Source organism: Pteropus alecto, unplaced genomic scaffold (assembly GCF_000325575.1).
Source record: "Pteropus alecto unplaced genomic scaffold, ASM32557v1 scaffold1001, whole genome shotgun sequence".
NCBI classification, from domain to species: domain Eukaryota; kingdom Metazoa; phylum Chordata; class Mammalia; order Chiroptera; family Pteropodidae; genus Pteropus; species Pteropus alecto.
This window is the reverse complement of record NW_006431443.1, coordinates 200,160-222,426: the sequence shown is the minus strand read 5'-3', so window position 1 is coordinate 222,426 and position 22,267 is coordinate 200,160. Positions and strand designations below refer to the sequence as shown.

The following is a 22,267-nucleotide window of genomic DNA, read 5'->3' as shown; positions in this document are numbered from 1 at the left end:
CAAGATCCTTCCTGGCTTTGCTGGCAGGAAACTTGAGCGCCTACTCTTTGCCTCAACAGGCTTGCTGTAACCAACACCACCATGACAGGGACTGTGCTGAAGATGACAGACCGGAGCCATCGGCAGAAGCTGCAGCTGAAGGCTCTAGACACAGTGCTCTTTGGGCCTCCTCTCTGTGAGTCATGTGGAGAGAAGGGCTGCTGATGTGCAATGGAACCCAAGGCTGTTGGGGTGGCTGGGCTGAGGCCTTGGGTCTCCTTGGCACACCTGCAAGGCAATGCCTCCACCTTTTCCACTGATGTTGATATATGAAATGGTTTTACTTTTTGGTCCAGCCAGATATCAACATCTTTTCATTAAATACATTAAGAAAATATCTGCTTTGTGCCAGTGCTGTGCTGGACCTTGTAGGAAGACCCAGATGAGTCATATTCTGCCTTAAAGGGATCAAATGAATGTTGTAGAGAAGGAATGAGGTACACAGGAGGAGTAGAGAAGGCTTACTATTGAAGAGGTGGCATGTGAGCTCTGCCATTAAGGTAAGGCTTTATTCCATGAAGATGGCAGGAGAGGGCATTTTAGGTGGAGGAAGCAACTTGAGCAAGAAAGCAATGGCTGAAATATGTAAGGTATACTCAAGGATAAAAGTAACTCATAAGGGGCTGAATGCTATTTAGCTTTTCCTTGCTCTCATTGTGAGTATGCAGAATGTATGATCTGATTACTGGCCATCTTAAGTCCTTGGACAACCAAAGAGGACTAAGTAGGCTTTCACTAAAGCAATAGAGACACACTCAGGCCCAAAGAAAGATATTCTCTTCAGCCAGTAGTTAGTTGAGAGAATTTAGCTGCTGAAGACCTACTAGGTGGCAACAACTAACTCTGATATCCTTTTTCTTATTCTAAGTGAACTCAGGGGGAACAAAAGTAGTAAGATTCCTTAGAAAATTAGTTTTGACCAAACAGACTCTTAAGATCCACTCCCTGCCTTTTGGGAGCTATTGGCATGGGTTGAGGGTGCCAGCAGCAGAATGGTATAGTGTCAAGAACCGGTCTAGAGAAGTAGCTGGCAAGCAGGGTCAGAGGCAGTACCATAGTCCCCTCTTATCCATGGGAGCTATGTTCTAAGACCTACAGTGGATGCTTGAAACTGCAGATAGTACCAAACCCCGTATATACTAGATACATATATATATATCTATGTATACATATATATATGATAAAGTTTAATTTATAAATTAGATGTAGTAAGAGAGAAGCAACAACAATAATAGACCAATTAAAACAATACGCTATAATTAAAATTATACAAATGTGGCATTAAGTATAATAAGGGTTGCTTGAACACAAGCACTGCAATACCACTGCAGCTGATCTAATAATTAGCAAGGCTACTAAGTGACCAATGGGCAGGTAGCATATACAGTGAAGATATCTTGGCCAAAGGGATGATTCATGTCCCAGGCAGGATGGAGAGGGACGGCGTGAAATTTTCATCATGCTAGTCAGAATGATGTGCAATTTAAAACTTGTAAATTATGTATTTCTGTAATTTTGCCATTTAATATTTTCGGACTGCAGTTGACTGTGGGTAACTGAAACTGGAAAGTAAAACTGCAGATAAGGGCGGCTATTGTATAGCATTTCCCTGTCTATGCATTTGGCTTCAACAAGTGTCCAAGCTGATGTCTTGATGCAGGTGCGTCTATATCAACAAATAGAGCAAATGGTCAGCAAACCCAGTATTATAGCTATTGTGTAGGTCTTTCCAGAATTGAGTTGGGAGCACAAAGTAGGGAGGAATTTTCAGTCAGAGTCCAAGAATCTTTATGGAGATGATAATTCTTGAGCTGAGTCTTAAAAGATGGTAGTGGCCTTATTAAACTGTCCCCATTAACAACTCACACTCCTCTCTTTATAATACACCACCAAGAATACTTACACCAGAAGAACCGAACCCAGCAGTAAAGGCTAGGCTACTTTTGCGAAGGCTTTCCTCTGTCACTCCTCAGGAAGGGAGGCCTTCAGCAGCCTGAAAGTTTTCATCAGTCTTCTATGATATATTACCAGACTGTATCAAAATGAGATTTACCATATCTGAAAGGGTACATAAGATACTGGAGGTTAAAGTAAGCAAGGAAAAACCAGCTAGGGCTGGAGCATGAGAACCAGAGTACAAAGTACGGGGTCCAGGAGGTCAGAGCCAGCAAGATCCCTAGTGAAGCAGGTTAGACTGAGACCAAGACAGAGATATTTTCTCATAGGCTCATTTCATATAGCCTGTAGGTTGCATGTGACCTAACCTAAGGGAGGTCAGAAGTCAGCAGAAAACTCATTTCTGAGATAGACAGGACAGGGAGGTATTAGAGCTAAGAAGACACTTTACACCCACTAGGATAGCTATAATAAAAACAAAAACAAAGAAAAAAAAATGGAAAATAACAAGTGTTGGGAAAAGTGTGGAGAAATTAGAACCACTTGTGCATTTCTAGTGATAATGTAAAATGGTTCCGCTACTGTGGAAAACAGTCTGGTTTTTCCTCGAAGAGTTAAACATAGAGTTACCATATTGCCCAGCAATTCCTTGCCTAGGAATGTACCCAAGTAATTGTAAAAAAAGGTACTGAAGCAAGTACATGTACAGGTGTTCATAGCAGCACTATTTGCAATAGCCAAAAGGTAGAAACAAGCCAGTGTCCACCAGTGGATGAATGGATAAACAAGTTATGGTATACAAATATAGTGGAATATTATTTAGCCATGAAAAGGAACGAAGTTCTGATATAGGTTGAAACCTGGGTGAACCTGGAAAACATTACACCAAGTAAAAGAAGCCAGACACAAAAGGTCACATACTGTTTGATTTCAATTATAGGAAATATCCAGAATAGATAAATCTGTAGACAATGCAAAATAGTGATTGGCAGGTGCTGGAGAGAGTGGGAAATGGGAAGTGACTAGTAGTCGGTATGGGATTTCTTTTTGGGGTAATGATAATATTTTTAAATTAATTGTGCTGATTGTCGTGTAACCTTGTAAATAATCTAAAACCACTGAATTGTACATTTAAAAGAGTGAATTTTTAGGTATGTGAATTATATCCCAGTTGTCGGCATCATCATTATCATCATCATGTACATCTAGATTTTTTTGTAACTCCTGGACTTTCATATAGAGGACTTATAAAATTTGGTCTCTTCAAAATTGCTACTCACTGTGTGACCTTGTTTAGATCACTTCTCTCAGGGTGTGTTTTCTGATTTGTATCATTAAACAATTGAGCTAATGGATTCTTAAGATTCCTTTCAGCTGTGATGTTCTGTGATTTGGGAAAAAAAAGCTCTTTGGTTGATAAAGGTACTGTGTAAAAGACAGGAGGTCTATTCTTTCCTACGGCTGTCTATATCCTGTATCTTTAGGACTTCTGTGTTTGGCCCTTGCCTTATCAAATGACCTATGGCAATTCAATTCTCCTGCCTAAACTTGGGTTTCCTCATCTGTAAAATAGGCCTGGTCATTAAGACTCTTACAGGTTCTCTCATTCAAGGACTCAGATAGAGCTGGGTATACTTCTGGGAGCTAAGATTTTGGAATACAGCAGCTATCCTGATGGTAAATATTCTTTTTACACTTTCCTACTGATGCTTGTTAAATAAAAAATTTGAAAATTGCCAGATAGAATCTGAAGAAAATACTAGGAATCTCTTTGCCAGGAGACTTCTGCATGGCTGGGATCATAGGACCATGCCTAGTGGGCACCTGCAAAGAATCTACTTCCCCCCAGACTCTGTTTTCCCATCTGAGCACGGACTAACATCCCTGGTTCAGTGCTGTTCCCTGTCCAACACCCATGCAGTACTTCAGAGTAAGGGCCTGTGCTGGCTCTGACCTGCGTTCTATACCTGCGTGAGTTCTTAGGGCTATGGTTCTCAGGCTCTGGAGTAGATAAACACCCCAGAGAATCTGGGCCAGGTACAGCTGCCAGCCATCGCAACCTTGCCCAGCCTTAATAAAAACCCTGCTATTGGTCTGAGATGCGAGAAATCTCAAAAATAAAGGTTCGTTGTACAGTAGCCAGCAGTGTCTGTTGAGTGAGCAGGATCCATCTGCCTATAGCAGCCTCAGAGCTTGGGAAGAGGGAAATGGGATCAGACTGGCTCAGCACAGGGCCACCCCAGCGTCCATTTTCTGACAGAAGACATCTCAGTCCTCCTGTGTGACCATAGAGTGAGTGGCACATAGCCCTTTACAGTCTTTTCCACCCTGCAAAGTTGACTCTAAGCTTAATGACCCCTGTAGAGTGCCCCTGACAGTGCCAGTGGTCAGGTATTGGGTGTGCTCTGAGAAATAAAGGCCCAAAGGCAGTGTTCTGTTTGAGGCCTAAGCCGAGGTCTCACTCTGGGGGAGCAGATCACTCATGGAGGGGCTTTTTCTCCTGTAGATAATTTCTCAGAGAAATTGAGACTCAGAGAGATGAGATGAGTTTTTAGAGGTCTTTCAGCTTTTAATTGGCAGAGCCATGACTCAAACCCAGGTCTTTAACTTATATTTCAGTGTTCTTTTCTACTCTATTATTCTACCCTCTACTTCTGTTAGAGGAAACAAGATATAATATAAAGAGTTCCAGCTTTGAAATCAAGCAAACTTGCTCTATCACTCAGAAGTTTTGTGACTTTGAGCATATACTCAAGGTTTTCTATGCCCCAATTTCCCCTAAAAAAATGATAGCTACTATTTTTAGTGGACAGTATGCCTACTGTGGTTAGTCCTGGGCTAGGGGCTACTGTGCCCTTTGTACTTTTAGCAGTATTGAGAAGGGTGCAGAGAGAGACCTATGAGTAATTGTTGGGTTGGGAAAGTTGTGGCTCGGATAATAGAGAAAAGTCCTTGGTAAGCACGAGTGGCTGCCTCTCTGCAAAGCTTTCTCTGGTCTCTGTCAGCTCTATCCTTTCTTTGTCCTTTCTGTTATGTTCCAATTCAACCTTCAAGCCTTCTCCAGGATGCTTTTCCAGCCTCTTCCAAGGCATTCTCAACCCTTCCTTCTTATTCTCCTCCAGGAAGCCACAGCCTGCTGTACCTGCTTTTTAAAATAACATTCTGTTTTCCTGTCTGTTACTCTTTAAACTGGGACCTATTTGAGGGCAGAAACAGCTTTGTTTAGTTGTCATTAGCACTTAGCATATGGCCTAGCAAGGAAGAGATGCCAGGTGATGTATGCAAGATGTTATACAGAAGGAGGCTGGGCTTCTCCAGAGCTATGGGACTGAGGGGAGATGGGAGAAAAATGTGGCCCAGCTTGGCTGTGGGGAGAACTGCTACCTATGAAGCATCTTTGGATATGTGAGGCAGTTAAAGCACTTTGGGGGCTATAACCAGGAGGAAAGAGGGCCCAGGAATAGCTCTTATAGGTTAAACAGACACCTCAGCACAGAAGGCTAAGTAAATGACAGCAGAAATTCTTAGCACACATTTTGGCAGTAAAGAATGAATATCTGTATCTGACAGGGTCAGGGTATTGTGGGCAGTAAAAAGGGTGGAGAGAAAAGATTGGGAGAGGGGATTCCAGAAAGAGATAATGATTGGAGAATCACTTTCTCAATGCTAACTGTTATCATGAAAATTCTCACCATTACCCCTGACTCTGTTAACATGTCAGCATCTCATTAATTTACATCTCCTCCCCTGTTTTAGGCCTCATTGTGTTAACAATTGACCTCATTTTGCTAAGAAATCTGTTCACAGCACTCAGACTAGGAATTCTGCCACCCTCTGGCTCCTCAGATCCCAGCCAGCTTTCCTGGGTTAGCTCTGTTCACCTAGCCAGCCACATCTGCTCTCCTGAAACCTCCATCGTCTATCTGCCCGGGCTCTGTTCCCTGGGTACACGGTGGTTTCCGAGAGCTGAGATTGTGTGTAGGACAGCTGGCCATACTCTTCTTGTCCCTAGGAACTGGTATTTGCCCTACACGTGCATTTTATATGTACACCGCTCTCTTTTCTGCTAAAATCTCCCTTCTTTTTTCTCCTTTTCTCTGCTTTCCGCCTTTGCTGAGTATCTGCTCTTATCAGGCTCTATGCTGAGTATGGCACTACGGAGATAGAAATAAGTCTTGTGTCTAGCCCTGAAGAACTCACAGACTATTAGAAAGAAGGTGACTGACATGAAAGCTGAAAAACACATAAGGCAGTCCTTAAGATAGCAAGAGATAATCCATGTTTACCTGTCCAAAGAGTGGGTTAATCAGGGAATCCTAGTTCGGAGGAGAAGGAATGGAAGGATCTCTGTGGACTGTGGTGAGCTGGGAAGGTAGTAGGAACTGAAGAATGGGAATAGGATTATGATGGGAAGAAGTACATTTGATTAGGCATATACTAGACTCTTGATTTTCCTCTCTTTTTCTGACACTATATAGATTCTGTATCATTCAGGGTTCCCTAGAGAAACAGAATCAAGGATATGTATATAGATATGTATAAGAGGAGATTTATTATAAGAATTGGCTCACATAATTATGGAGGCCAAAAAGTCCCATGATCTGCTGTCTGCAAGCTGGAGAACCAGGAAAGCTGGTGGTGTAATTCAGTCCAAGTCCAAAGGCCTGAGAACCAGAGGGCAGTTGGTAAAGTCTCTGTCTGTGTCTGAAAACCTGAGAACCAGGAGCATTGATAAGAGGACAAGAGAAGATGGATATTTCTGCTCAAGCTGAGAGAGCAAATCTGCCCTTCCTCTGCCTGTTGGTTCTATTCAGGACCTCAGGATGATTGGATGATGCTCACTTGCATTAGTGAAGATGATCTTTACTCAGTCTTCTGATTCAAATACTAATCTCTTATGAAGATGACCTCACAGACATACACAGAAATAATGTTTTACCAGCTATCTGGGCATCCTTTAGTCCAGTCAGGTCGATACATAAAATTAACCATCATGGGTTCCTTTAGGACTTTGGGACTTCTCCAGCTCTTATCTCTTCCTCAGATTCCGCATCCGTATTCTAATTACCTACCGGATTTGTAAGACATTTCTAAGCACTTTAATTTACAAGGATCTCTTTTGTAATTCTGTGATAACGCATTTTGTATGCAGCATGCTTTCTTTGATGGCACAAGAATTTCTCTACATAAGGCTTTATGTTTAACTTTAAAGGCCTGTCCTAGTGACAGTGCCACACTCAGCTCCCAGGATGTTGTTTAAGGGGAAAGCTCAGACATTGGAACTCTTACAGTGACACCCAGGCTAGATCAGGGGATATAGGCATCTTCAAGGTGAAAGATGTTTGCATGTAACAGAGAAACATACTTGCTACAATTGTGTGAAAGTTTGTTTAAATTAAAAATTATTAGGGTGACACTGATTAATAAAATCACGTAAGTTTCAAGTGTACAATTTAACAGTTTGTTGTATATATATTGCATTGTATGTTTACCACCCAAAGTTAGATTTCCTTCCATCATAAAATATTTGATCCCTCTTACCACTACCTATCTGTCCCCTCTACCCTTTTCTTCTGGTAACCACTAATCCACTGTCTGTGTCCATGAGTCTCTGTTTGTCATGTTTGTTTGTTACTTTCAGTTTTATATCCCACATATGAGTGAAATCATATGGCTTTCAACTTTTTCTGACTTATTTTGCTTCGCATGATTATCTTAAGATCCATCTATGGTGTTGCAAATGGCAGTATTTCATCTTTTCTTATGGCTGAGTAATATTCCATTGTATATGAGTGTGTGAAAGTTATAGTGAGAAAGTAGAGTGTAGCAGAAAAATCATGCAGTCAAGCAAATCTGGGTTTGAATCCCAGCTCTGTAACTTTTTATGAATTCTTCCAAGTCAGTGCCCCATATGAGCCTTAGTTTTCTGGTCTATAGAATGGGAATACTAATACCCTTCCCTAGAGAGTAGTTGTGAAAATTACACATGATGAATATAAATGCTTGGTACATTGTATGTTTTTTCTATTTCCCTTCTTTTCTTATGTGGATTAAAGAGAGAAAGATATCATACTTCAGGCTTATCAGTAACAATTCAATCCCACAAATATTTATTGTGTGCCTTCTGTGTAGTGGTTGATGCTATGCTGGACACTGGCGTACAGACAAGTGATGATCACTAGGGGCCACAGAGTAAATCAACAAGATTAGACTAATTGTCTTCCCACCAAGCTTCGTCACTAATGGAATGTGACGTAAATAAGTATAGCTGTAAGTATAGCTGAGCTTCAGCTATGCATGTGATAAGGCAGAGAGATGTATGTTTGGGGTGGATGCTTGTACATTTAAGAGGAGTCAAAACTGGTTGAAGAGATCGAGAGGGTACTGATAGGTGGAACAGTATTACCTTAGATCCCATCCTTGGCCTTGGTCAATCAGAATTTTTATTTATGACTTGGATGAGATTATGAAGCTGGAAACAGTAATAAAATTTTGTTCCAAATCAATCTGGAAAAGGCAGAATAAGGGACTGGGTAGAATAGATAGGCACCCTGTCTGCATGCCTACCCTAAGAACTTTGAAGCACTGGCGGTAAAAGGGGGAGGGTGCTGATTGAATAGAGTCTTGTTTGAACAATGATTTTTATTAGGAATGTACAAGGGATGTTGGATTTGAGAAACCCTAGGAAGCCAAGATTAAAAGTCCTTTACATACAGGAGACGGAGAGTACCCTAGCCTCTGGTAGAGGCTATGTAGGAGGCAGGTGTGTTCCAGAAAGAAAGGCAGCTCACTGTGCTGCCGAAGTATCTTTTCTTGAGACTTGAGGGGTAAGAGAGTGAGGACGTGAGTATGGCTCGAAGTATAGGCCTGCATGGAGGCTAGAGGTTGGCCACAAGAGAACCCTTAGTTTTTTCTGAGATTCTGGCATAAACGTGTAAAGGACATGGCTACCACCCCAGACCTAGTAACTCCTCTCCCTTGGATGGATATAGAATGTGTTAATCTGTCTTTGAACACACACCGTTTTCATGTCCTGCTGCTCAGCCTTTCAATGAAGAGCTATGAATATAACCCTTTTTCCTCAAACTGGGCTTCATGTTCATGCAGTTTCCAGCTTCATGTGTCTTTACCTATTGTCTAGACCTTGCCTCACCTTGGTGGCTCTACCTGGGTCCTTTTACATTCCTGTTAGCCCCTTGTCCTTACCAGGCACTGAGATCCTGGCACTCCTACCTTCCCCTCTCTAATCTGAGGGTAACCAGGAGGTGATTCCCTCTTTTCTTCCTTCCCAGACTCCCACATCGGGGGGCCTCTGAGGCCATAGCTACTCTGTAGCAAGTTTAGTACAACCCAGGCAAGGGCTACAGCAGCAACCCTCTCTCCTTATGGTGTCTCTTTCAGGTCTGCATTGTAGCCCAGATCTGGTATACGGGGAACAATGTGAGGTTCCAGGAGTCTGTCTTCTGGTTACCTTGGTTCTTAGGACATGGCCTTTTCTCTTACCTCTGGTGGTATTACCTGGTTAGCTTTTCAGTTTTACTCTAGAGACTGATTATTACTCTGTACCCCAGCTGGTGATTGGGGCCCTCACACTCCATCAAATTGCTGCCAGGCATTCTCTACAGGTAGATCTGCCCCACTGTTCCTGGCATGTGTGATGTCTCATGAATACCAATCTCTTGAGGCTATGCCTGTTCTACTTGCTCTCTGGATTGAACCATAGCCTAGAAATGCTCTCCATAAATGAGACTTACAGAGCTTCACTTATCTGGACTTTGCACCTTGTACCTAGAATAGTCTAGTAGTCCAGGAGACCCAGATCCTGAAGTAACCTTAGTCCCACAGCCAGACCTTAGGCTCTGTGACATTGCTTTATACCCTTACCAGCCATACCCTTCTACCTACTCTAGCACCCCAGCATTCTTATTCTGTAGGGTAGAAGTCACTGCATCTGGGCACTCGGATTCATCCCAGACCAGAGATGGCTGGGATGTATTGAGAAGGCTCTAGTGCTCTCCTCTTCACTGCATATTAGGGAAACATAATTTAATAAGTTTCCTGTGTTGCTCTAAGGCCCGTCATTTTTTCTAAACTAGGCCTCGACTTAGCAGAGAAATAAGCACTTAGCTTACTATAATACTGTGTGGCAAGTGTATGTCTAAGAGGAGAAACTAATTCCTCCTGAATGGGAAGGCTTCATGCAGGAGGGAGTGCAATGGAGCTTGTAAGGCTAAGTGTGCAGTGGGCAACCTGACTCACCTCGCCCTTCCTCTCTGACAGTGACCCGCCATAATCACCTCAAGGACTTCATGCTGGTGGTGTCTATCGTTATTGGTGTGGGTGGCTGCTGGTTTGCCTATATCCAGAATCGTTACTCTAAGGAGCACATGAAGAAGATGATGAAGGATCTAGAGGGGTTACACCGAGCTGAACAGAGTCTGCATGACCTTCAGGAAAGGTAAGGCCCTGTCCCCTTCCCCACATCCCTGGAGCTGCTAGCTTTTCGGAGCCTCCTGTTTCCACTTGGTGTCAGCCATCTGGTTCCTGAGACCATGCTGACATGGCTGCCCAGGCTGTGTCATCCTTCCAAAAATGCATACAGAGTCCATTCCAGTTCTATGGCAAGTATTCTTCACCAGTACAGAAGCTTATTTCTATTATTTTTCCCTCTCAGCTCCAGAGGGAAAAATGTGTATCTATAAGAAGTCTTGAGCTTCCCTTGTTGGATGACTTCTTAGGGGTCATTCTGTCCTTTGTCTTACCTCTGAACAGCTTTCCTTCCTGTAGAAAAAGACACAACGAACTGCTCTTCACCATTCCCCAGAGAAACCTCACAAATCTGTCTTCCTAATACCTTCTAAATCTCATAAATACTCACTTGTATGACTTTGGGTAAGTCCTTTTCCCTTCTAGGACTTATTTCCTCATCAGTAATATGAAGGTATGGAACGGGGAGAACACTAAAGGCCTTCTAGCTCTGATAGTCTGGGATTCTGTTTAAATAAAACATGGCTTAAAAACTATTGTAGAAGACCTAGCTGTGAAAAGAAGGTGCCGGTCAGTTAATCTAAGTACTTCCTGACATCTGGGAACCAGGTCTGGCTGGAAATTGTAAGGAATTCACTGCATCTGGGGCAACAAAGCCCCACATGTGAGAAGGAGCAGTGAGCACAAACTTAGTGCAATGACTTAGTTCCAGCTTATGGGACGAGAATTCTAAGGAGTGGAAGGGTACAGAGGCAGGTGAGTAGATGTGGACCATGAGGAGGTGGCTTTGAAAGAGAGAGGGTAGGGAGGTCCCCATAGTTAAGATTGAATGTATAGAGTGAGGCCAGACCCCTGACACCTTAAGACTCACGTGGAGGAGTTTAGTAGGATGCAAAAGGCAATAGAGAATCAATGCAGGTATTTGGTTTTTTGCCTTGTTTGTTTTTGAGAAGAGGAGAGGTCTTTTCTTTTAGAAAATTGTTCTGGCAGCCCAGGAACTCCAGTTGGGAAGTCTTTGTAGGACTCCACATAAAAGCAAATGAAGTCTGGCTTTTTTCTGTTATTTTTAAATGATAGATACTATTTTTTTTTTGGAGGGATGGGGAAAGGATTTCTTGTGAGCTAGGTATTGTTAAGTACTTAAATGCATTATTGTTTTTAATCATCACAATGATTATTAGGTAAGTACTATTATTATCCCTATTTTAGTGTTGACATGAAGGTTCAGAGAGGGTGAGTGCTTTGCTTCGGGTCACATATCAGTAAGTAGCGAGCTAGGAATGTTGACGCCCACAGGGTGCTTTCTCAGTAAAGGCAGCCCTATCAGATTCATTCCCATGGGCCTGGCTTCTACGGGGCAAGAGGAAGAGTTTTATCTCTGAGCTGATTCCTGGCTACTTTGCTGGGCCTCTTGTTCCTGGGCCCTTTGCCAGCTGGGGGCTAAATGCTGCTGTCTGGGCAGTCCCCATTCTTCATTTGTCTGAAAAACATGTACTGTTTTCATTCCAAAGGCAAAGAATCTAGGCAGGAGACATTCCAACTCTGGGGATAAAACTAAGCTCCCAGCCCTCCCTGCTCCCCAAGGCCTCGAAAGCTAAATGACCACTCTGGCACTTAGAGAAAAAATGCACGCACACTTCAGAGACAAGCTTACACGTGTGTACACACACACATTCTTCTCTGACAGTGTCCAGAGCCACATGCCATCTTGTCCTACCTTACTTTAAAAGGCCTGTGGTGCCAGCCACGATAGAGCCTTTTTTTGCAGAATTCCCGATATTTTGGATGAATAAATGTAATGCTACATGCACATTCCAGATAGGATTTCATTGGGTTTCAACATAATTCTTTGAGGCAGGCAGGAATTTTGATTTGCATTTAAAAATCAAGAAACAGGACTATACAGGGACTGGTCTAGTCCACAGTCACACAACTATTTGGAGCCAGGACTTGCAGTCAGTCTCTTGTTTTTCTTACTTGTAATGCTAATCGCTGCCTTTAGGATGCCCAGCCATCTTTGGAGGAGATAGAATAGGGCAAATCTTGATGGGGTATTTATTTGCTTATTTCTGCTCCCAATAGTCCTTATTGATCTTCATCTCTACTGGATCCTGTTAGGAGTACAAAAGTGGGTCAGTTTTGATTCTACTTTAAAGGATCTCCCTATTATTTGGAGAAGACATATACTATAGGCTTTTCTCAAGAGGCTGCTTTCAGAAAGGATAATATTTTAGTAAAGAATTGAGTCCCTGATGGTGTAATTTCAGGCAGTTGGGTCATAGAGGAATACAGTAAAGGAGGGTATTCACCCAGGGAAGGAGATAGGGGCAGGAGGAAATGGCTCCTCTGATTTGTTTTTAGCTATGTATGTAGTGCCACCTGGTGTGTACCTTGAGGAGGTTCAGTTCCCTTTCTACTAAGGATAAAGTGGGTAGAAGACTGCAATTTGTTAGCAGGAGAGTGCAGTCTAGATATTTCTAACTCTTCCCTTCCTACTTGTCCCATCACTCCACCCTTCAGGATCATCCAACACCCTGTATGTCTTTCTATTGTAGAACTTATCTCACTGTGTACAGTTATGTTTACTTATCTTAATTGGACCAGATCATGAGCTCTGCAGTGGCAGAGACGGTTTTCTCATTCATCTCCATATATCTAGGGCTTAGCACAGGACTTGGCATTTAGTAAACACCTGAAAGTACTTGGTGATTGAATGAATGAATGAATGAATGAATGAAGGTAGATATGTGGAGGAAAGAAGGGAGTAAGGAAGGAGGCTTAGTTGGATGGAAGGTTCTGTCAGTGAACAGAAGGAATGTGTGAGTGGGTACAAGGATAAAGTTTCATTATAACTGATGCCCCTGAGATCTTACCCACCATGGAAGATACTTACTTAGGAAGGGAACTCAGGCCTGGGGAAGCAGGGCCCTTTGGCATGAATTTCATTTTTCTGTGCTTCTAGGAACAGATACTCAAGAATCCAAGAGGTACAGCTCAATAGTTCCTTTCTCATCTTCCTTAAATCTCCCCACTACTACCACCCCAGTCATATCTCAACCATCAGGATTTCTCTGGATCTTCAGTCTGTCTTGCAGGGTAGCCTACATTTATATTGAACCTTCCAAATACCCTGGTAAAAGGGGAATAACTATGGGATTTGAAGTCGTACAGATAGGATTCTAGTCTCAGTTCTACCTGTAGTCACTTCCCTTCTCTAAGCCTTCATATCCACACCTGTCCCAGGCTGATAATGATACAATATATCATTATCTGCAGGAAGGACAAACATGAAATATCTTGTAAACTAGTAGTTATAATTTTAATATGTCAGATATCTTAGAGGCAGCGTTCAGATACCCGAGAACCTAGCTTCACAGCCTTTATTACTGGTAGCAAAATGACAGCCAACAAGAATTATGGTAATGACTGTGGTTTCTGTTGGCGCTGAGTCAGCAGACTAGGGAGAGTATGTGCTGAGTACTGGAGCCCTCATTTCCCTCTTCGATGCCATGACTCATGGCATGTTGGCTGGCAACCCTGGGCCTGGCCTCCTCCAGCTCCCTGCATCGCCCCCCAGGCTGCACAAGGCCCAGGAAGAGCATCGCACCGTCGAGGTGGAGAAGGTACATCTGGAGAAGAAGCTGCGTGATGAGATCAACCTTGCCAAGCAGGAAGCCCAGAGGCTAAAGGAGCTGCGGGAGGGTACTGAGAATGAACGAAGCCGCCAAAAATATGCTGAGGAGGAGCTGGAGCAGGTAGGAGAGTCTACGAATTCCTGGACACCTCAAGGGTAAAGGTCAAGGGCCAAAAGTCTGGCTGGCAAGTTCTAGGTATGAGGACTTTGAAATATGGCTCAAAGAATATCTTCAAGAGTCACTAGATTCTTGCCAATAAGAATAGTGGAAAAGTTGCAAAAAAAATGGTCACTGTGATTTTCAAAGAACAGTGGATAAAGGGTGATAAGTTATTTTGTTCCTTTTTTTATTGAGATATTTACATAGAGTCAAAGGTAGAAATTATAAGTTGGCAAGTTTTACATGTGTATATACCTATGTAACTGCCACCCAGATCAAAATACAGAATCTTTTAAGCGCCCCAGAAAGCTCACTTTTGCCTTCCCCTGCCAACTGTCAGTATTCTATCTAAAAGATAACAATGGTCATAATTTCTAAAGCAGACTTGTTTCACCTGATTTTAAACTTCATATAAATGGCATTATACAGTATATATTCTTTGTGTTTGGTTTCTTTCACTTAACATTATGTCTGTAAGAGTCATTTATGTTGTTGTATAAAGTGATAGCTAATTTTATTTCCATTGCTGAGTAGTAATCTATTGTATACTATAAATTATTTATTTCCCTGTTGATAGACATTTGGGTTGTTTGCAGTTTTTTGTTTGTTTGTTTTGTTTCTGCCTTTTGTGAATAACACGGCTAAGAACCTTGCATATGTTTCTTGGTGGGCATAGGGACTTATTTCTGTTAAATATATAATAAGGCATTAAATATTTAGTTTTATTAGAAATTACCAAACAGTTTCAAAAATAGTCATACTAATCTATACCGCCACCAAAAATATGTGAGAGTTCTAGTTGAGCTACAACCTTGGTATTTTGGGGCATTTAATTTTACACATTCTGGTATGTATGTAGTCATTTCCCTAATGGCTAATAATATTGAATACCTTTTCTTAAATTTACTGACCATTTATTTGGTAATCTATTCTCATTTTAAAGTTGGGTTGTGTATCTTTTTATTAATTGATTTGTAAGATTTCTTTATATATTCTGGATGTAAGTCATTTTGTCAATGTATATACACATATATATTGCAAATATTTCTCGTAGCCCAGGGCTTGCCTTTCTGCTCTCTTAACGTTAGAAGTTCTTGATGTTAATAAGGTCCAGTTTAATCAGTCTTTTTTTTTAATGGTGCCTTTGGTGTCTTATTTAAGAAATCTTTCTCTACCCCCAAGATATTTTCCTAAATTTTCTTCTAGAAGCTTTATTGTTTACCTTTCATATTTAGGGATATGGTTTATTTTAAAGTAATTTTTGTGTATGATATGAGGTAGGAGGTCAAGGTTCATTTTTTTTCTGCAGGTAGGTATTCAGTTCCATGATATTCAGGAATCTCTGTTCTGTTCTTTGGTCTACTTGTCTATCCTTACACTACATTGACTTATAATAAGTCTTGATAGCTGGTAGTGGTAAGCTCTCCAGCTTTATTCTTCTTCAAGATGGCCTTGGTAGTTCCATATCAGCTTGCATTTCCATATCAGCTTGTCATTCCATTGTCCCCTCCACCCCCACCCAAATAGCCCTGCTGAAATTTTTATTGTGTTGGTGTTGAATGTGTAGATTCATGTAGGGGAAAAATCAACATTTTAACTAAATGACTTTCTTTCAATCCATGAGTATTGTTTATCCTATCACCTATTTAGGTCTTTTAAAAGTTCTCTTAGTAACATTTTGTAGTTTTTACTGTATAAGTCTTGTACTTCAAAAAAAATTTTTTTAACTTGCTCTTATTTTTCTAGTTTCTTGAGATGGAACATTAGGTAATTGATTTTAAACTTTTAATCTTTACTAATATATGCATTTAGAACTATAAATTCCCATCTTACCACCACTTTAGCTGTATTTACCAAGTTTGATATTTCATATTTTCATTATCATTCAGCTCAAAAGATTTTCTGATTTCTATTGCAATTTCTTTTTTGGCTCATGGTTATTTAGAAGTGCACTGTTTAATTTTCAAACCCTTTGAACTTTTCTGGTTATCTTTCTCATCAATATGTAGTTTAATTACACTGTAGTGAGAAAACATGCTATATGGTTTCAATCCTTTCATATGTGTGAGACTTAGTTTATATAAACAGACTAAACAATATAATTGAAAGGCAAAGAGTGTCAGACTGGTTACAAAACAAACCCAACTATATGCTGTTTATAGGAGACACACTTTACATTTAAGGACACAAAAAAAGTTAAAAGTAAAAGGATGAGAAAAGGTATATGATACAAACACTAATCAAAATAAAGCAGCGGTAGCTATATTAATATCAGGCAAAGTAAGCTTAAGAGCAAGAAGTATTAGTAGAGACAAAAATGGACATTTCATAATGATAAATGTATGAGTTCAACAGCAATATATAGCAAACCTAAATTTGGATATACCTAATAATTAAAAAATATACAAAGCAAAACTTGAAAAAAGCTGAAAGGGTAATAGACAAATTTATAATCAAAGTTTAGAGTTGTTAACACACCTCTCTCAATAATAAGTAGCCAAAAACATCAGTAAGGATATATAAGAAATTAAAACATGATTAATCAATTTGACTTCATTGACAACATATAGAACATTTTACCTAACGATTACAGAATGCATGTTTTCTTTAGTGTCCACATATTGCTTCTGCTCCATTCTCTTCTCTCCTTTTGGGAATCTAATATTTATGTTAGACCTTTTAACTGTATTCTGTATGTCTCGTAGGCTTAGTTCTGTTCTTTTTTTCTCTCTGAGGTTTGGTTTGTTTATTTTCTATTGATTTGTCTTTGAGTTCCCTACTCCTGTATTCTGCTGTGAACATTGCACTATTTAACCCATTCAGTGGAATCCTACTCTCAAATAATGTATTGTTTAGTTCTAGAATGTCCATTTTACTCTTTTATAGATTATGGTTCCCGGTCTAAAATTTCCATGTTTTCGTCTATCATTGTCCATCTTTTTCTATATTTTCTTTAACTTCCAATCATGCTTATTTTAAAGTCCTCATCTGGTGACTCTAACATCTGGATCATTTATGGGGCTGCTTATTTTTCCTCTTGATTATCGGTTGTATTTTCCTTTCTCTTCTCATGTCTAGTAATTTATTTTTATTAAATGCCAGCAGTGTACACAAAAAACAATAGAGGATCTAAATGATTTTATCTTCCATCAGATATAGGGTTCTCCCTTTATTCTGTTAGATATGTAGACTGAGACCTAATCATCTCAAACCAATCAGATTGAGCTATGTTGGAGTAAGTAAGTAACCAAGACTTGGTCTAGCGCTCATTTGTCCCAGTTTCTCAAACATATTCCTTCCTGGCTTTTTATTGCAAGCAGTGGATTTCTTTCTCCTCAGCCCTGAAAGACCATGAGAGATTCACTTCTACTACTTGGAGGTTTTCAATTTAGCTCTTTAGTGTCCTGCTCCTCATAGCTTCAAAATTTTGCAGATGTCTGGAGGAGATGACTGTGTGTTTGAGGCAGGTCCCCTCCTTCTTGAAATGTTTTGTCTCCTAAACATTTTGAAAGTTTGGGAGATTTTATCCCACTCTATGGCCTAACTGCCTATTCTCCTGCATAGCCCCAGGATTCAGTAAATGCTCCCCAAAAGAAATCTGGATGTATGTTGGGAATCCTTCAGTTTCCAATTTGTTATATCAGTACTGTGCTACCAACAAAAGCTAGGCTGGTTTCACTGTGCCCCAGTGGAGTTCTTCTGCTTGGGCCAGGCCCAGTTCTCAGCCCTCTTCTGGAATCATCAGATGCCTTCAGGGAAGAAAATGGATGGCAGTTGTCAACTTCTCCTAGAAAGGCTTTCCCTCTCCGAATTTTTAGTTTATCTAGTCCAGTGGCTCTCAGACTTTTTGGTCTTAAATATTATTGAGGACCTCAAAGAATATTCTTTGGGCGGCGGCAGGGGGGGGCGGGCAATATGTTGCTATTTACCCTATTAGAAATTAAAACTGGGAAACATTTAAAAATATTTATTAATTTAAAATAAGTATATTAAATCCCTTACATGTTAACAGAAATAATGTATTTTTATGAAAAATCACTTCATTTTCCAAAATAGAAATAATTTAATGAGAAGAGTGATTTTTTTTTTCTTTTACAATTTTGTAAATATTTCTAATGTCTGGCTTAACAGACATTAGATTCTTATATTAGTGTCTGTATTTAATGTGTTATGATATCACTCATATAGCCTCTGGAAAACACTGCAGTTCAGTTGTGAGAGAAAGAATGAAAAAGGTAAATAATTTCTTAGATAATTATAAAACTGATACTATCATTATAGTATCGTTGACCTTATAGATGGTCTAAAAGGATTTTGGGAACACTTGAAGATCCCTGGATCACACTTTGAGAACTACAGACCTAGTCCTTATTGCTTCTGTAGCTTTCTTATATCTTTGAAAGTTTTCTTAATTATAATAATTTGTCTTTCAAAAATTTCATAACTTACACAGCTTTTTCCAGATGTTGTGTTGGAGCAGAATTATTCTTTTGCCATGACCTACTGCATCCTATGGGGAAGTGGAAGTCAGATGATAATACTTTAAAGCACATAGATCAGTGGTTATTAACTTTGCTGCATATTAGAATCACTTGGAGAGTATTAAATTTTTTTTGATGCCCAAGCCACCACCCCAGATGAGTGAAATCAGAATCTGGGTTAGGGTCCGGATATGAGCATTTTTAAAGTTCCCTGGGTGATTCCAGGGTATGACAAGGTTGAGAACTGTGGCCATAGAATAAAACAGTAGGACCAGTGAACTCTGACTTGCTCCAGCCCTTATCTGTAGTCTTCGTCTCCTTCAGGCATTTGACTTGAGTGTGTAAGATATATCTGTCTCTTTCTCTTTGCCTCCCATCTCCCCATTCCCTGTTTCCTATTTTGTAATTGTTTATCCCATTAAACAGTTTTTGAGCCTGATAGTCCAGCCCTTTTGTGTGCCTCCCCAGCTCTCACACTTCCCTCTAGTTGCTCTTTTTTCTCTTATATTTCCATTCTCCCCTTCTTAGCATATCCCATTCTTTCAACTGTTATTAATGTAGAACTTGATTATACATTTTTAGACCTGACGTATTAGACTCTAAGGTATCTGTTCTTCATTTTAAATTTAAAAAGCCAAGATTGCTGAGATTGGCTGCATGACATGGGCCATTTTATAGTTTCTTTTTCAAGGAAAAAAAATAAATAAATGAAGACCGGCCCTCTCATTCGTTCTCTAAAGAATAAAGGTGTTCTGTCCTTCTCTGAGGCCCTTCCAGTCTGTCCTAGGCTGTGGGGAGGACTTCAGGCCTGCTTCGGGATACTTGCTACATTGGCTGAATTTGGGCATAGTGAAATGGCTCTCAATCTCTTTTCTCTGAGATTCTGGCCAGCTAAGGGTCAGTCTCCAGATGGGTGTTAGGGATCACTTATACAGGTAACCTGAGTGAGAGAGCGAGGAATCCAGGGTATGTAGTATATGTATGTACTATCAGACTTTTCTCATTTGCATGCTTTGTGACTGTCTGCTTCATTGTATGAGCCTTGCTGAGAAGTTAGTGAGGAGATTTCTGCTTGCACATTGGTTCTTTCATGTCTTGGCTTCTGTTAGCAAATGCCTGTATTAAGTGTAAACATGCTTCTTGTCTTCTCACCTTGTGGAGAGTGCCCTCCTCAATGGGAGAATCATAAGCAAAGTCTCTAGGCTAGGGAGGACTTTGGAGAGCATTCAGGCCAATCCCCTTTGGAGTAGCAATCATTTTTACGGTCTCTCTGATATATGCTCTTCACATACCTCTCATGATGGAGAGTTCACTTTCTCCTGAGATCAAGAATGTCTTTCCTCACACTGAATTGATATATTCTACAGTAAGTACAGAGTCACACAGCTGGTTGAGTGACAGACCAAGGGCCAGATCCAGATTTCCAGATTCCGAATCAAGTGCTTTTTCTGCCATATTGTGATGTCTTGAGGTCCAAGTACAGACCTAAACTCTCAGAAAGAAGATGAATCACTGAGCTGACCCGTGCCTCAAGAGAACAGGAAAGATTGCTGAGATTGGCTGCATGACAAGGAAAGGCAGCTAATATGTGAGAAAAGAGTATTCTTGTCTGGCAGCAAAAAAAAAAAAAAAATCTCAATTTGAGTTCTGGTTGAAACTACAGTAGTCCCCTTTACCTGAGGTTTTGCTTTCCATAGTTTCAGCTATCTGCTATCGACAGTGATCCAAAAATATGAAATGGAAAATTCCAGAAGTAAATAATTCCTAAGTTTTAAATTGTGTGCTGTTCTGAGTGGTGTGGTGAAATCTCATGCCATCCCGCTCTGTCCCACAGGGACGTGAATCATCCCTTTGTCCAGTGTATTTATGCTGGATGTATTACCCGCCAGTTAGTCACTTAGTATCCACTTCGGTAATCAGATTGACAGTCATGTTATTGCAGTGCTCATGTTCAAGTAACCTTTATTTTACTTAATAATGGCCCCAAAGTGCAAGAGTAGTGATGCTAACAATTCAGATATGCCAAAGAAAAGCCGTAAAGTGTATGTACATACAGGCATGCCTTGGAAATATTGCGGGTTCAGTTCCAGACTACCATAAGAAAAGGAGTATCTCAATAAAGCCAGATAGAATCTTTTTCCTGGTGGAAGGTCTTGCCTTCTATTTGTAAATAAATGCAACATTTGTGAAGTGCAGTAATGCGAAGCATAATAAAACAAAGTTTGCCTGTATAAGAAAAATTATAGTAAATATAGGATTTGGTACTAGCCACAGTTTCAGGCATCCACTGAGGGTCTTGAAACTTATCCCCTGTGGATAAGGGGGGACTCTTGTACTTTCTGTGTGCCCCTTGAGTAGATTCTTTCCTTCTCTGAGCTTGGTTCCTTGTATATAAAATATAGAGACTAATCCTTGCTGTTTTTCCCTCTCGGAAGAGTAAAGCTCACATAAGAGAGCAGATAAGAACTCTGAATTCCGAAATATCATACAGAGGCATTGGAGAGGGTCATGCTAGTAATAAATGGACTCACATCCTCTTGGCTGCACAGGTTCGGGAGGCCTTAAGGAAAGCAGAGAAGGAGCTGGAATCACACAGCTCATGGTATGCTCCAGAGGCCCTTCAGAAGTGGCTGCAGTTGACACATGAGGTGGAGGTGCAGTACTACAACATCAAGAAGCAAAATGCTGAGAAGCAGCTGCTGGTGGCCAAGGAGGGGGTGAGACGTGCCCTCCTGCTGCCCGCCCTCTTCTCTCCTCCTTGCCTCCCTCCCTCCCTTTCACTGCTCTTCTTCCTCCTTTGTGCCTCTCCCTATCCTTCCTGCTAGACAAAGAGATATCCTAGCACTGGGTTCTGTTTCTTTTCCTAATATACAGCTCTTGATAATGTCCTCAAGCTTCTGGAGCAGGGGTGGAGGGTCAGGGGCACTCCCACCTGCTTTTTTGGGGAAGACGCAGCAAGTGAAGGCAGGTAGAAGGAAGGCTCTGCCAGCCCCAGACTGTCACGGGGACAGACTCCTCTTGGGGCTAGGGTACTATCAGGGGATCCCTTCGCTTTTCTTGTTTTCTCTATTCTTTCTTTCCTTTTTTTTTTTCCCTACTCTTTTCCCTCCCCTTACCTTCCTCTTCCCTTTCCCATCTTCTCTTCCTTTTTCTTGTGCAGCCTAAGCTGTGCTAAGAGTAGGGCAACCCAGCCACAGAGAGGCATTCCTCCTTTTCCAGCCTCTAATCCCTGCTCTTTTTAAGCTGAGGGCCTCATTTTTCAGGCTGAGAAGATAAAAAAGAAGAGAAACACACTCTTTGGCACCTTCCACGTGGCCCACAGCTCTTCCCTGGATGACGTGGATCACAAAATCTTAACGGCTAAGTAAGTAGCACCTGCTGTCAAGCTCTGGCAGAGTTCATCCCATCCTCAGAGTTTGAAGGAGTGCAGGGCCTCCAACCCTAATTTTACTTCTGCACTGGTAGAGGGACAGCTCTGGTTTCCTGCCCTAGCCCTTATTCAGCTCCCTCCTTGCTCTTAAGTTTATGATTTAATTGTGTTTCTTATTTACACATATCCCCTAAGTTGTT

General features: G+C 41.0%; 1 protein-coding gene across 1 annotated transcript in view; it reads left to right on the top strand.

The window, feature by feature from the left end:
- The window catches only part of STIM1 (stromal interaction molecule 1), an 88,287-nt gene that overhangs the window by 56,281 nt on the left and 9,739 nt on the right, over positions 1 to 22,267 (top strand). The window contains exons 4-8 of the mRNA XM_015597839.1: positions 60 to 175; positions 10,216 to 10,393; positions 14,000 to 14,177; positions 21,247 to 21,414; positions 21,961 to 22,061. Coding sequence (XP_015453325.1) covers positions 60 to 175; positions 10,216 to 10,393; positions 14,000 to 14,177; positions 21,247 to 21,414; positions 21,961 to 22,061 — 741 coding nt within the window. The remainder of the gene's footprint in view (positions 1 to 59; positions 176 to 10,215; positions 10,394 to 13,999; positions 14,178 to 21,246; positions 21,415 to 21,960; positions 22,062 to 22,267) is intronic.